Genomic DNA, 15,206 nt, shown 5'->3' with positions numbered 1-15,206 from the left:
AACAATCATTTTGGGTAACCATTGTTAAAATATAAAAAACCAATCCACAATATGGTCAAAACCCAGGATCGTCATCATTGTATGAAGGAATTGATTGTCCTTTACATAGTAATTATATTCATATCTATGAAAATAATTTTCTGCTATATAAAATTGAAAATATATTCATTAATTTAATTGCAATTAAATAATAAATCTTACACAAATTAATTTTTCTGATATGATTTATCTAAATTCAGCTATTTAAAGAGTTCTCATACTAAGTACAAATTGCAAAACCTGCTCATATTAAGTGTAGAAGTACTTATATGAGGAAATATAATGAGTTAGATTATTCAGATTATTTTCGATGTCTACCTTAAATTGATTTTTATATTTTTCACAATATTGAACATAAAGCCTTATGTACATAAAATATATCTTTCAAATACTAATGTTGTAATTAAAATACATTTGTTATAGATGTATGTTGATCAATTAAGCTGATTCAAAACATTTCATTCATAATTGATAGGAAAGTGAAGAATGTGAGATAATATTTGTATCTTTCTATGGACACAAATATATTTAAATTGATAAATTAGAAATAGAATGAAAAAGTGAGATTATTTACTGTTTTAGAATCAGCAAGATGATTATTAATTATGAGACATGATCGACGCAATTACTGATGAGAACTTCAAAGGTGAAGTTTTGCCAAACATCAAAGAACATGTTCCTGAAAACAATATAAGGTCGCCAAAAAAAATAATGATTGAGAGATAATAACCAAATATATCAAGAAATTATTTTTTTGCAATTGATAATAAATATTCTCTTACTGCTCCTTTCGATTTATCAAGTGCTGTTTTTCCAGAATTATTCTTTACTTCTTTATTAGCTCCAACTGAGATAAGATATTGAACAACTTCAAGTTTATCATTAAATGATGCACAAATGAGTGGAGTCCATCCATAATTATTCTTTGTTTCTTTATTAGCTCCAACTGAGATAAGATATTGAACAACTTCAAGTTGACTTTCTCTTGATGCCCAGTATAGAGCTATATCACCACCTCTGCTCTTGATTTCTTTGTCACAGCCACATTCAATGAGAGATTTAAGAAGTCTCAGATTTCCTTTTGAAGATGCTTCATGAAGTACATTTCTACCATAATCATCATCTTGTTTTTTCCAAAGTTCTTCGTCACATGCTTTTTGCATCATTTTTTGATTTCCTTTTTCTGAAATTTCTTCAAAGAATTTGTAGATTTGATCGAAATCTTCAGAATTTTTAAGTTCGGAAATTTTCGAAAGAAATTCTTTTGGTAAATCGTTTCCTTCTTTCTCTTTGAGTTGAGAGTGAAGAGTTTGCATCTCTTTCTCAACGTTTTCTTTTTCTTTTTGGATCTGATTTAAATCTGCTTGAAGTTTTTCGTTTTTTGTTGTTGTTGTTGTTGTAATGGATTGATCCTTTTGTAATTGTTCTAAAATGCCAATAATTCCTTCGAAGATTCGCATCTTCATGTACTTTTGAACTTATTTAAGTGTTGAAATGGCATCTTGTATGTTGTTTATTGAAATATTTGCATTTCGAGTGCATGTATACAATTCGCACGCTGAAATGACAGAACAAGATTGCACAAGAAGAGAATTGAAGTCATCAGGTGTTAAATTCGGGAATTTCATGATTGATTTGATATCTTCTACTTCGAATGTGCTAAAGAGATTATCCGCTTCAATATAATCTTTGATATGTGAGCCAATATATTCGTAGTTCAGAACAATTCCCTGACTCATTAAAATTTGTAAAGTTTTTTTTTCTCACTCTTAGAAATTGGGGAGAAGCTTCCTAAACTTTTTAATTCCATAAATATGGTCATTATCTGGAATAAAGAGTTATGCGTCAAATGTCACTTTTTGTACTAAGGAAACATCGACTTTATGCGTTATGACTTTTAGATGAGGAAACAAGTGTTCACGTATTATAAACTTCCTTATTCCAATAAATCAGCCCTAATCATACTTAATTCTAAGAATGATAAATCAATTTGGTTATAACCGCGTTTAAACAGGAATGGGCAACATGAAAACTAGAGAAGACTCAACTGATTTTTTGAGCAAATCTTCTTTCTGATTCAAATCTGCTTTGCTCATCATTGTATATTACTGCATTTTTATTAAGATATTTTAATACATGATCAATATACATCATTCTTTTTTCAATTGAAGCTTTATATATATATAAGGTCGATGAAAAAATGAGCGTTTTTTAAAAACCACCGTTTGAGAGGAAAATTGAGAGCCCCGATGTATACTTTTTGACACTGTCAAAAACTTTGAAAGGACTAAAAAAATTTTAGTGTCAGAAAGTTTACAAATGTATACTTTCTGACAAACAGACTCTCAGAAAGTACTCAAACTGCGGTTTTTAATTTCCGCACTTTTTTTGGCGACCTTATATTTATTTTATTTTATTTTTTTTTATGAGAATTTACATAATGCTTCTACATATAACAAGGTAATGAATGTATTTGATTTAATAATTTTGCAAATTTGATATGCTGCTCCTTTTTTCGGGAAACTTAATCAGCTAATTCTTTACTGGATATATTTCATATTCTCTCATTAATGTGTGTGTCTTTCTTATTTTAATAAAGCTGTTTACAACTTTTTTCGTTGTTTACAACTTATTTCGCTAACTCTATTTATTTTTTTCCGATATATAATATATATGTTTTTATTTCTTAAATTTTAAAGTATCCGTTTCCTTAAAACTGGAGCTTACTGAGACCTTAAATTTGAAAATTTGATGCTATTGTATTTCCCAATTTTGATATTTTATCGATAAAATAAAAATTTCAAAAATATTATTATCGAAAATAGGCTATTGATTTTTTAAAAAATAGCATTATGCATTTAAGAAATGAAAAATATTGATTTGTTTCAGCTCCATCTTAATTAATAACTGAAAATATGAAAATATCGTTTCAAACTATAACATAGCACTTCAAAGATACGGTATCTTATATTGCCTTAATTATTTTTTTCCAATAACACTTCGAATTATTGCCTTAATTATTTTTTCAAATTGTCAAAAAGGGTAAAAAGTGGGTTCCAAAAAAATCCCAAAAACGATTACTGTGAATTGAATTTGGGTAATTTTTGGGCCCTAAGAAAGGGGGTGATACCCGATTATTTTAAAAATGAAGCATTGCAATAACTCGATATATAAATAAATTAGAACAGAATAAATAGTAGTGTAATAATATACATAAATAGAAATAGTTGTTCTATAAACTGTAGCTCATAATTTTTACTTTTGGTATGAATTTGAAATTAATATGCAGAAAATATTGAAATGAGCATGTAAGAGTTTTTGTATGAAATATATGCTAAATGAGCAATATGATAAATGACATATATTTATAAAACAGAATAATTCGTGAAATGATCGAATTCGAAATTCAATATGTATGGGTGTTATATGGTGGTTGAACTAATATTTAAGTATTATTTGTGTGGTAATTATGATTGAATGTGTAAATTTACTTAAAGAAGAGAATTAAAACAAATTGAAATCTCATTTTAGAAAAATATATAGAATTTGATGAATTATATATTTACAAAGTTTTATATCATGCATAGATAAGATAGTGATATGATAATAAGCAATTTCTTTCGAACATTAAAAATTTGATGTAGAAATAAGGATATTTGAAATTGATATTATAATATATAGATGTCGATAATATATGCATAGCTTATATTAAGGATTTGACGTGGAAATCCTCATTTAAACTGCTGAAAAAAATGAATCTGAAAACAAAATAAAATTGAATATCTTTTCAATTTTGATATATGAATAAAAATGTTTAAAATAATAAAATTCGATATGAAATAATAATTTTTGTGATTTTGACGTAAATTTGAATTGAGAAGGGGGTGTCAAAAATTGATTTTAAAATTGAGTGGAGAAAAAATAAAACTCTGAAACATGAACTGAATTAAATTAAATGCAATATTTTAATATTAACAAAATATTATTTAAAAAAAATATCTCTCAAAACTCAAAAGTGTCATTTCTCATGGATGGCCATCATCAGCTATTCACTTGCTGATAAGGATACTGTGCATAGCATGATCCTGCTAAGATTTGATGCTGCATTATCCTTATCAGCAAATGATTTCTGCATCAAATCTCAATTTAATCTTTCATGAGTGGTCTGCAGATCAGAAGCGCAATGCTTATACAGTCTAGATACTATGACATAGCATGTAGACTGCATAAGCATTGCGCTTCTCTTGATATTATTTTTACTTTAAAATTTACGCGCACTGTTTTACTTCTCTCTAGCCTGTTTAAGGTCGTAAATTACGTTTTTACATAAATATAACAGAGTCCTTTCGAGATCTCTCATTGAATGAGAGGTCTCGAAAGAACTCTGCTATAATGCAATATGCATATATTCACTGGCCAAGCATGAGCCAGTGAATGTAAATTTAGTCGAATAAGGCGAAGTTCTTCAGAAGTCTCTCATTCAATGAGAGACTTCTGAAGAACTTCGCCTTAAAGTACTCTAGTCATTGTTCTTTGGTCAGTAAGTGGCTGAGGAAGCTGTAATTGATCGAAGAGGGCAGAGTCTTTCCGAAATCTCTCATCGAATGGGAGATTTCGGAAGAACTCTACCCTAAAGTAATATACTTGTGATTGGTATAGCTTTTCAGACCAGAGAATGTAAATTTATTCGAATAGAACAGAGTTCTTCCGAAATCTCTCATTTGATGAGAGACTTCGGAAGAACTCTGCCCTAAGGTAATGTATTTATGCTTCTTGATGCAAAGGGAGCGAGAGAACTTGTCTGCAATTCGTTTATGCTGAAGTTCTCTGGACGCCTTTCAAATGAGAAAGGAAATCCAGAAAACTACAGCATAATTTAATGTTGCTGTGATTCTCTGGCTCTTTGTTAGCCAGAGAACAAGAAAAATACTAGAGAACGCATATGAAAATATACGTTATATTTTTTACAACCCTATGAGAAAATAATTTTTCATATTTATATTCCAACATACTTAATAATCATTGAAATTACCTAATTTCTCATCAAAACCCCTTTTTCCTGCTAGATTTCAAAAATATGGATTCCAAAAATGTATAAATAGGTTTTATTATCAAAATATATCAAATGCATGCTTTATATGCTGAAATAATCGTTATCATCCCCTAAATAAGGGTATCCCAAAAAATTCCCAAATTCAATTCACAATAATCGTTTTTGGGATTTTTTTGGAAGCCACTGATAATCCGTCAAAAAAATTGAAATGTGGAAAAAAAATTTGAATAGTGGGAAAAAATTGAATTGTGTATAAAATGAGTGTAGTAGCAATTGCTAGTTTTTTTTCTTTTCAAAAATCGTGCAGTTTTACATGTCACTTTGTGAAATCGTAGCACCATGTGAAACAAGAAAATCGGCTAGGTCACTGCGGTAATATTCTTGGTTAATGTCAAGAGTTGTTTTTCCATCTTTATCTTTTTCATTGATATTTATACCATGTGAAACAAGAAGTTCGGCCATTTCTTTATTATTGTTCCATGCTGCTTTATGAAGAGCTGTTTTCCCATTATTATTTTTTTCATTAATATTTGCACCATGTGAAATAAGAAGTTCGACTGTTTCTTTACTACTTCCTCCTCCTGCTTTATGAAGAGCAGTTTCTCCATTATTATTTTTTCATTAATATTTGCACCATGTGAAATAAGAAGTTCGGCTGTTTCTTTATGATTCAATGCTGCTGCTCTATGAAGAGCGGTTTCTCCATTATTATCTTTTTCATTAATATTTGCACCATATGAAATAAAAAGTTCGGCTGTTTCTTTACTACATCCTCATGCTTTATGAAGAGCAGTTTCTCCATTATTATTTTTTTCATTAATATTTGCGCCATGTGAAATAAGAAGTTTGGCTATTTCTTTATAATTAGAATATGCTGTATAGTGAAGAGCGGTTTCTCCATATTTATTTTTTTCATTAATATTTGCACCATGTGAAATAAGAAGCTCAGTTATTTCTCTATAATTAAATTGTGTCGCTTCATGAAGAGCGGTTTTTCCATCATTATCTTTTTCATTAATATTTGCGCCATGTGAAATAAGAAGTTCGGCTGTTTCTTTACTATTATGTTGTACCGCATTATGAAGAGCAGTATTTCCATGATCATCTTTTTCATTGACATTTGCACCAAGTGAAATAAGAAGTTCGGCGATTTCTTTACTATTATTATTTGCTGCTTCATGAAGAGCGGGCCCTCCAAAATTATCTTTTTCATTAATATTTGCACCATGTGAAATAAGAAGCTCAGTTATTTCTTTATTATTAAACCACGCGGCTATATGAAGAGCTGTTCTTCCGTAATAATCTTTTTCATTGACATTTGCACCATGCGAAATAAGAAGTTCGGCTGTTTCTTTACTATTATATTCTGCTGCTTGATGAAGAGCGGTTTCGTTATTTTTATCTTTTTCATTGATGTTTGCACCATTTGAAATAAAAAGTTCGGCGATGTCTTTATTATTATTAAATGCTGCTTTATGAAGTGCGGGTTCTCCATAATTATCTTTTTCATTGATGTTTGCACCAAGTGAAAGGAAGTATTCGCATAGGGATGGAATACCAAATGTGATTAAAAAATTAAAGCAATTCTTAATATCATTAGTTTGATCGAAATAAACTAAAAAGGATTCAAGATTTTTATGATTTATGCAATCATATAAATCGATCTCTATATTGTATTCATTCACCAAAAATGTAACAAAATCAATGTTGTGTGAAATAATTGCATATTTCATGCAATTAAAATATGGTTCCGTATGCTTCAAACATTCACTCATGATCTCTGGATTTCCACCTAAAAATGATAATTCCAGACATGTATCAGTTACCCTTGAGTTAAATTTTGTTCTTAAAAACTTGAAACAATCAACTGCTCCGTGGTAACAACATAATTCAAGTAATGAATATCCTCTGGTATTAGGTGGATATAAGTAGCTATGAAGTTCTTGATCTTTATCAAATCCTTCTCTTTCAGTGATTGCAATGAATGCTTCTATGTTGTTATTCATAATTGCTCTGAAGATTGGATTTTCTAAAAAGGGTTTGAGTAATTGTTTTGTTTCTTCTGTTTTGCCCAATTTAATTCCGTACTCTTCATCAAATAGGTACACAGAAAGCGTCGGAATATCAAGTACCGTCGTTACATGAAAATCATCAATAATGAATTTTGCAAGTTTCAAGTATGACTTTGTGTAGCGGTTATTATAAGGAATGATGTCTAAAATATCTTTTACAAGATATGCTGGGCGACATTTCTTTGAATCAATCAGTTCTGTTTTGATCATTTTGTAAATTGAGCTTAAATCTTCTTCATTTTCCGTTTTTAACTGATACAATGCAGCATATGAATCAATGTAATTTTTGTTGACACTTCTCAGCTCATTGTATTTGTCGGGACGAATGTCTTGATTGGACATTTAAAAATTTTAAAAGTCCGAAATCGGCATTTTACCTCATTAAATATCTTTTTAATCCATTATAAGAAAATAATTCCATGCTAAACATGTTGAAAACAATGTACACAAAGATTTCGGAAATAACATTAACTAATATTTGCCAGAAATCAGTTTTTTACCTTATCAATTATCTTTTTAATCCATTATAAGAAAAAAAATTCATGTTAAGCATGTTGAAAACAATGTACACAAAGATTTCGGAAATAACACTAAAAAATCAAAATATATTTGCATTTTATTAATGTGGCCGTTACTGGTTGATAAACCCAAAATCTGGGAAAGGTTCTTGAAAAAAAAATAAACTTGCCTTAAAAGCAGGGAAACAAATCAAAACAATTCCCTTAATCAAAATGATGTTATATGAGCATTTTACTAGTTTTTTTACTTCCGAATTTTCACGGGGCGGCGACAAATTTGCCCAGGCAGTAAACTATTCAATTTTTTGCATTTTTTAAGGGTGCACACGAGAGGATCATGTAAACTTCAGAATTTAGCTTCTTAACTTAAATCATGGAATGTCTCAAAGACAAAAGTAGCATACAGCATGTAAAGCTAAAGAAAGATAATCATAATTAATACCTTAATTTTTAATATTACGCATTTTTAGGTGCAAAATTTAAAAACATTCTAATACAATAAAGCAGTTTCCAAAAGTAGCATACAGCATGCAAAGCTAAAGAAAGATAATCATAATTAATACCTTAATTTTTAATATTACGCATTTTTAGGTGCAAAATTTAAAAACATTCTAATACAATAGAGCAGTTTCCAAAAGTAGCATACAGCATGCAAAGCTAAAGAAAGATAATCATAATTAATACCTTTAAAGTTTAAAATCTTGATTTTTTTTAAAATCAAATATTTATAACTTTAATACATACAGCTTAAACCTTATACTTGTTTTCTCTTGTTAGAAAGCAATCTTACAAAGCTAACAATCCTAAAAAATAAAGAATTAAAATTTAATAATTTAATCTAAAATTAAAATCAAAATTAAATAAAATGAGTTCTTTGTAATAATACTTTCAAGGTAGGATATATTTTAGTGGGATCTATTGAGTCATCACTAACAGCATTGAGCAATCTATTGAGCATTGAAATACTCTCGATTTTTCTTTGTCTTTTTACATCAATTTCTGCGTTAGTTGCTTTTTCCATGATCCTAATGACACGGTCATCTGCTGGATTTTGATCAATTTTGAGTTTGATAACGAAAGATGGTATCACTTTTGTATAAATTTCTATAATAACATCATCAATTCTGAGATTTTTTCGATCAGGAAAATAGTCATGTTTGAGTGTTCTAAAATGAGCTTCGGCAATATTGTTAGTTGCGTCGCCTTCACGCCTGTCACGAGCAATCCATCTTGATATGTTGTAACGCCATTGTCTGTTAAAGTATTGAGATGCTGTTGGATCTGTGTCGAGCAACTCCAGAACTTGATCATAGGCAGCATTTGCTTCTTCCTCATGTTCTGCATCTAATTTGAAGACTAAATCCTTCATCAAATTATAGAATTGTTCAAATTTTTCTTGAGAAGAAAACTTATTTGATTTGCGAAGAATTGCACGAAGAACATGTACTCCGCACCAAAGTATTTGAGCTTGTGGAATGCTTTCTTCTATTGCTTGAGCTATCTGTGGAGCACAGTCCATGCTAATGTATTCTGGCTCAATTGTTACCCATCTGAGATAGGCGCACACGCAAACTTGAATGTTTTGATAAGTGTCTGGTTGACAAAAGAAATATAAAAAAGGGAAAATGTGAAAATCTTTGATTTTGCCAGTAAATGCATACAATGGAATGTTTGATCGCAACAATTTATAGGTGCTGTCTATATGAAATGTCTTGATACTATGCGCATAAGCTTTGCCTTCAAAAGGCGCGTAATAGAAACACATATTATTGTCTGAGACTTCAAATGCAATGAGATCATCTGGAGATTCTTCTTGTACTGTCTGAACAAAGATTTGCAATGACACAACATCGTTAGGAGAATATCTAGTTTGAAGAGCATGTACTCTCTCTGCAAATCGTTTGATTGCACGTGGTTTTTGAGCGTACATCTCTGGAATGGACGGACCTGTAAGAGTGTTGTAAACAGAAATTCATCAAAAGTGACACCTCAGAAAAGCTAAACTATTGAATTTTTGGAACTTTTGATAGAGCACGTTTTTAAATATTAATTAAAGTAAATGTATATTTTGTAAAGATTCTTTTTAATAAAAAAATAAAATTTTGAAGAAGAACACAAAATCTTCTGAAAAATAATATCACATAAACTCATATTATTTTCTAATATATAACTATTTTATATAAAAATCAAATTCAATGATCTTAAAAGCGAAGGATAAACCTCAAAATTTACGAATATAATGAGTGGGAATATATAATGCTTATCTATCATAAAACCATATGAAATATCAATTTTTGCTTTACGCCTATTCCCACTCATTATATTCGTAAATTTTGAGGTTTATCCTTCGCTTTTAAGATCATTGAATTTGATTTTTATATAAAATAGTTATATATTAGAAAATAATATGAGTTTATGTGATATTATTTTTCAGAAGATTTCATTCTATATGCCTATGAAAAGTACTCTCAAAACTAACTTTTTCCTAATTATAATTAAATCTAGAATATTGTATTATGCTTAGTATTATTTCATTTTTCTCATTCAATTTAGAATTTACAAATGTCAAAAAATTGAGAGCTGTCACTTTTGATGAATTTCTGTTTATTACAAGAGGAATTTCAAGATCTTTGAATGCATTTAGCTGTGCTATCGCTCTTTGATTGTCATCTGTTTGGAAGTAATGTTCTAAATATTTGCGATAAAAGACAGACGAATATTGACTTTTGTCATTTGGGGCGGAATGATCATGTTCTTCAACTATTTTGATTAGTTTGTATTTATTTTGATCCAAGATTGCAACATTAAAATGTGCAGGACATTTTGGATATTTGCAGTGGAATGAAATCTGAGATCTTTCTTTCCTGACACGTTCACCATATCCATACTGTGCTTGTATTTCTTGTTTAACTCCAAATTTACAAAGATCCATAACAGTAAAGATAGTTTCTTCTTCTAATTCCATTTGAAATTGAAATGAAAATTAAAAATTCAGAAATTTGAATAGATTTGGTCTGTAATTAAATGAGAATAGCAGTTTGTTCGTCATTGTTTGAGGCAAGAGTATTATAGGAATATTATATGATGGATTTGAGTTGCATATAAAGAGTGCAAAAGGATAAAGAGAGAAATTTTGTTAGTTAGTATACAAGTCTTGGGTATGGTGGCATTGCGTTCTACCTTACCCAATACTTGTGAATTTGACACTTTACAAAACTGTTAACGTATATTTTACAACATGAACGCAAAAACTAATTTAACCTTAAATATTTACAAAGCCGCCAACCACTTCACTAACGAACTCACTAATGTAAAAAATAAACGTTCTCACTATCGTTCTCACTAACGACTTCACTAATGTTCTCATAAATTTTCCTCAATATCTTCATCATCAGTGTTAACCCTATTGTAGTCATACTTGAAGCCATAAACTTTCTCTAACTTCTTAACGTACAATTTACATAACTTACCTTCGTCATCGTATGGTTTAATGATATAACTATTTCTATCTTTATACACAGTCAATGAAAAGTCAACTGGTCTCGGATGTATTTGAAAGAACATGTTATGCTCAGGAAGGAAGAATAAATGTTTAAATGTATGTTTGTTATACTGTGGAATTCGAATGAGTTGCTTTTGTTCTGTCATTTACATCCAAATAAAAAATTTCAGTAAACTTAAAAATAAAATAAAAAATTAATGATATCACCACCCGCACACGTATGAAAACATAGCACAAAAATAAATTTAGGGTAGAAGGTTAGATCTAACCCGATATCTAACCTCTTTTCTAACCTAGCCGCAAAGCGGCTCTGACCCTTTGGGTCTGTTGAATTCATTGCTTTATAACTCTCTTCCTTTCTCCAACTCTTCTAACTTCTTCTTAAGTTCAGCAATGTTGTCCTCATGAAGTTTAATCTTCCTTAATATACCTTCTCTATCTAATGGTTGCTTTATCTTTCTAAACTGAACTCTACCATCCTTCATAGTATGAATGTAAAAACCTTCTGGAATAGTTCCTGATTTAATGTATTCTACCAAAAACTTTTGTTTCATTGCTTCAGTGACTTTAGTCGTCATTTTACTCTAAGGTGAAGCTAGCACAGCGATAATGGATTTCATGACTTTTTAGTATTTCATGCAATCTTAACAGATAGCCTTATAAGTACTTCCAGTGTCCCTAGCTGTCCCTCCTTTTTATATAACTCCATGACATTTATAATCTCGCGAAACTTAACAGGTAGCATAACAGATTAAAATCAGATGAGGTTTTGAACCAAAATTTCTAAGCAACGTTGTCAAGGATTTTGAGGAACTAGGGACAGAGTGTGGCAAAGTCCAAGATTTAATTTATCTTCATCTGTTTCATCAGCTATCTCATCTAATATGCCAATATTTTATTCATAACTCGTGGCAAACTCACTAACTTTCGTTATGTTCATCTGCATGCTTCATCTGATAGAAAGTATGACTTTCATTTATTCTGTGAGATAATGAAAACTACTAGGGACAGAGATCATGGCAAAGTTTATGACTTTCATTAATTCTGTGAGATAATGAAAACTACTAGGGACAGAGACCATGGCAAAGTTTATGATTTAATTTATTCTCTCACTAACAACAAACACAAACTCCAACACTAACATCAAGTACTAACTTCAGCACAAATGACAAACACTAACAACAAACACAAACTCCAACACTAACATCAAGTACTAACTTCAGCACAAATGACAAACACTAACAACAAACACAAACTCCAACACTAACGACAAAAATAAATGTCCTCACTTCTTAACAAAGTAATATGTGCTTCTTACACCACCATAGCTCAAACGTTTCTTTTCAAACATCGATTGAAACTTATTTTGAGCCATTGGCTTTAGTCTCTTTTTCTTCAAATACGCCAAGAAATCTTCTTCACATCTTTTCACTTCATAGCCTTCTTTAAACTCCTCCTTGTTAAGTTCTATGAAATCCTTTATCTCATTCTTTGTTGCAATGGCTTCTTCACGAACGACATCGTGAACTATTTCATCATTGCATTCATGTATGACCTCCTCACTGTTCTCATGAACTATTTCAACACTGTTCTCATGTATGACCTCCTCACTGTTCTCATGAACTATTTCATCATTGCATTCATGTATGACCTCCTCACTGTTCTCATGAACTATTTCATCATTGCATTCATGTATGACCTCCTCACTGTTCTCATGAACTATTTCATCATTGCATTCATGTATGACCTCCTCACTGTTCTCATGAACTATTTCAACACTGTTCTCATGTATGACCTCCTCACTGTTCTCATGAACTATTTCATCATTGTTCTCATGAACGACCTCCTTACTGTTCTCATGAACTATTTCATCATTGCATTCATGAACGACCTCCTTACTGTCTTTCATAAGCGTTTCAAAGTCTCCTTTACTCATTACTTCAATCTCATGCTGTTCACAGTAGTACTTAAACTCACTGTATATGTCTTTGTTGTATGTTATATTGCTTCCCATGTACTCCATGAATTTTTCAAGCACTTCCTCATAATTCACTGTTTCTTTCTTTCCACAACCTTCTAATATCATACTTGCTTCGTAAATATAACTTCTTGCAGAACCGTCTCGCTTTCTACTTCTCTTCACAAATTCTCTCATCTTGCCGCCAAATACATTTGAACTACATGCAAAGAATTCATTCTCCTTCGCAAATTCTTTATATCTTCTGTAACACTCTGTACAATTCCATCCGGATACAAACTTTTCATAGAACTCCTCGTAAAACATTTGGTAAGGTGTTTTGTTCATTTCGATGAGTTCTTGTTTAGCCCTGGTGAATGGTATCTTCCTTACATCAAATTCACTTAAATCTTTCTTCATGAAGTACGTCAGTAAGTTTGAATAAAACTCTTCATTAAAGCTTTCAATGAGATTTGAGAAATATTCGTAATTTCCTTTGTATCTGCTGCTTACGTCAATGACAACAAATCTTCTGTCGTCTTTGTCAATCTTTACTGAGTTGAAGTTGTTAGATATCATGATGATATTACAAACATTCTCTATCTTTCTTACTGGCTGACACTTCTGATTTAAGTCCAACTGAGTCTCTGTTACTATTGACTTTAGTGCGTCGTGGTTCATGACCTTAGACGTATCGCATGAGCTTAGTTCATTGCATACGATGAGCTTCATGTTCTCAATAGCAGCATTGAATCTACCAACCACATTCTCTATTGCCGTTATATTATTGTTGGCGTACTTGCTAATGAGCTCGCATAGAACATTACTAAGTACATTCTTACCAGTTCCTTGCTTTCCTATTAACAAAAGTACTGTTCCAGTCTTTCCACAAGGATTTTGAACGATGTAGGCGAACCAGTTCAAAACATACTCATAAAGCTCTTCATCCTCATTACATATGACATCGTGAACATGTTTCAAATATCCTTCAATAATGCTTTCATCTACTTCATTCAGTACCTCATACTCATATCCTCTGAAATAGCTGTAAATGTCATCTCTTTCGTCAAAGAATCTCATGCCTGACTTCATAAGATAGTTCTTGTTCTGACCCGCTTCATAAATCATCAGTGCGTTCACATCCTTCTCTTCAATACGTCCTACATAAACACTCTTCATGAGCTTATTGAATTCCTTGCTATCTACTGACACAAGTGTTGTTGTGTCTCGTATTCCATCATAATCTTTCACTAGATATGTCATACATGCTCCGTCAATAACGACAACACATCTTCTTAAGTCATTTATAACACTAGCTATGTCAATACCTTCTTCACTCATGTACTTATTTCTTCTCAAGTCCTTTAGTGTGAAAGTGTCTCTAAGTTCTATTTCAAGCAATTCATTTACATCCTTTGCAATACTTCTCTATAAAATATTTCTGTCGTTCTTTACTAAGTTTCTTAACAGCTCTGAAGAACCATGTGTTTTGACTCAAACATCCTTCACAACTTCTCTCATTCATTCCTAGTTCTTTCATGTCATTATCTTCAACCTCTATGGTCTCATTGACTAAGGTCAAAGGGTTCTTAGTCATTGCTGGTCTTATCTGAAACAATGTTTGTGCAACAGGTTTAACTAGTTCAGCAACGTCCTTCCTTAATATGAATAGCTGTTTCCACTCATCTTTGCTAACAGTTCTTTCATAACCACTGACAGTAATGATTTCATTTGCTGACCTTAGACACTTATGTTCTATCATTTGTATTGCTTTTGTGTAAGGCTTTCGTGAGCATAGGTTGTATATGTCATTCCTGCAATGTTCATTCATGCCAATAGTACTAAATCCTTTCTTTGCTGTTGAGTGCATAATATCCATTAGTTCCTGTGTTCGTATTGCTGTCTCATAAAATACAACAAGACCTTTGTCATCTATGACGTACTTACCGAAAACATTGCTTATATTCTTTAACCATGAAATAACATCCTCATTCATGCTGTCAAACATGAAGTAAGGTCTTACATACTCTTCACTTATAAGATACTCCACAAAGTACTTGTTAAG

General features: G+C 31.0%; 5 protein-coding genes and 2 pseudogenes across 7 annotated transcripts, besides 10 other annotated features; all 7 read right to left on the bottom strand.

Moving 5' to 3' along the window:
* Window positions 1-785: 785 nt before the first annotated feature.
* On the bottom strand, window positions 786-1,505 carry TVAGG3_0172100 (ankyrin repeat protein family; the record flags this gene model as incomplete). Its single annotated transcript, XM_001303875.1, has 1 exon — window positions 786-1,505. One exon carries the CDS (start codon window positions 1,503-1,505, stop codon window positions 786-788), a length of 720 nt encoding a protein of 239 aa, XP_001303876.1.
* A 12-nt stretch (window positions 1,506-1,517) lies between these two features.
* Window positions 1,518-1,778, bottom strand: TVAGG3_0172090 (spectrin binding; the record flags this gene model as incomplete). The annotated part of the gene is made up of 1 exon (XM_001303874.1): window positions 1,518-1,778. The coding sequence occupies one exon, from the start codon at window positions 1,776-1,778 to the stop codon at window positions 1,518-1,520; it is 261 nt and encodes an 86-aa protein (XP_001303875.1).
* Window positions 1,779-4,467: 2,689 nt separating this feature from the next.
* Window positions 4,468-4,965: a mobile genetic element.
* A 436-nt stretch (window positions 4,966-5,401) lies between these two features.
* Window positions 5,402-5,554, bottom strand: TVAGG3_0172070 (Ankyrin repeat family; the record flags this gene model as incomplete). The annotated part of the gene is made up of 1 exon (XM_001303873.1): window positions 5,402-5,554. One exon carries the CDS (start codon window positions 5,552-5,554, stop codon window positions 5,402-5,404), a length of 153 nt encoding a protein of 50 aa, XP_001303874.1.
* A 311-nt stretch (window positions 5,555-5,865) lies between these two features.
* On the bottom strand, window positions 5,866-6,644 carry TVAGG3_0172060 (annotated as a pseudogene). Its single transcript has one exon — window positions 5,868-6,644. A coding segment is annotated over exon 1 (777 nt).
* A 64-nt stretch (window positions 6,645-6,708) lies between these two features.
* Window positions 6,709-7,506, bottom strand: TVAGG3_0172050 (protein of unknown function (DUF3447); the record flags this gene model as incomplete). The annotated part of the gene is made up of 1 exon (XM_001305030.1): window positions 6,709-7,506. A coding segment is annotated over one exon (798 nt), but the record flags the coding sequence as incomplete, so codon positions are not given.
* A 438-nt stretch (window positions 7,507-7,944) lies between these two features.
* Window positions 7,945-7,967: a mobile genetic element.
* Window positions 7,945-7,967: a terminal%2Cinverted (terminal inverted repeat of MuDR-6/TvMULE4 transposon ID:TVAGG3_0172040).
* Window positions 7,968-9,033: 1,066 nt separating this feature from the next.
* Window positions 9,034-9,516: a mobile genetic element.
* A 122-nt stretch (window positions 9,517-9,638) lies between these two features.
* Window positions 9,639-9,676: a mobile genetic element.
* Window positions 9,639-9,676: a terminal%2Cinverted (terminal inverted repeat of Banshee-A3 transposon ID:TVAGG3_0172020).
* A 579-nt stretch (window positions 9,677-10,255) lies between these two features.
* Window positions 10,256-10,292: a mobile genetic element.
* Window positions 10,256-10,292: a terminal%2Cinverted (terminal inverted repeat of Banshee-A3 transposon ID:TVAGG3_0172010).
* Window position 10,293: 1 nt separating this feature from the next.
* Window positions 10,294-10,822: a mobile genetic element.
* A 703-nt stretch (window positions 10,823-11,525) lies between these two features.
* Window positions 11,526-11,762, bottom strand: TVAGG3_0171990 (uncharacterized protein; the record flags this gene model as incomplete). Its single annotated transcript, XM_001305032.1, has 1 exon — window positions 11,526-11,762. The coding sequence occupies one exon, from the start codon at window positions 11,760-11,762 to the stop codon at window positions 11,526-11,528; it is 237 nt and encodes a 78-aa protein (XP_001305033.1).
* Window positions 11,763-13,420: 1,658 nt separating this feature from the next.
* Window positions 13,421-15,206: part of a mobile genetic element that runs on past the window's edge.
* On the bottom strand, window positions 13,990-15,020 carry TVAGG3_0171980 (annotated as a pseudogene). Its single transcript has one exon. A coding segment is annotated over exon 1 (1,031 nt).

Source organism: Trichomonas vaginalis, chromosome IV, assembly GCF_026262505.1.
Source record: "Trichomonas vaginalis G3 chromosome IV, whole genome shotgun sequence".
In the NCBI taxonomy this organism is placed as follows: Eukaryota; Parabasalia; order Trichomonadida; family Trichomonadidae; genus Trichomonas; species Trichomonas vaginalis.
Note: the sequence above shows the minus strand (reverse complement) of the source record. Positions and strands in the feature narration are given on the sequence as shown.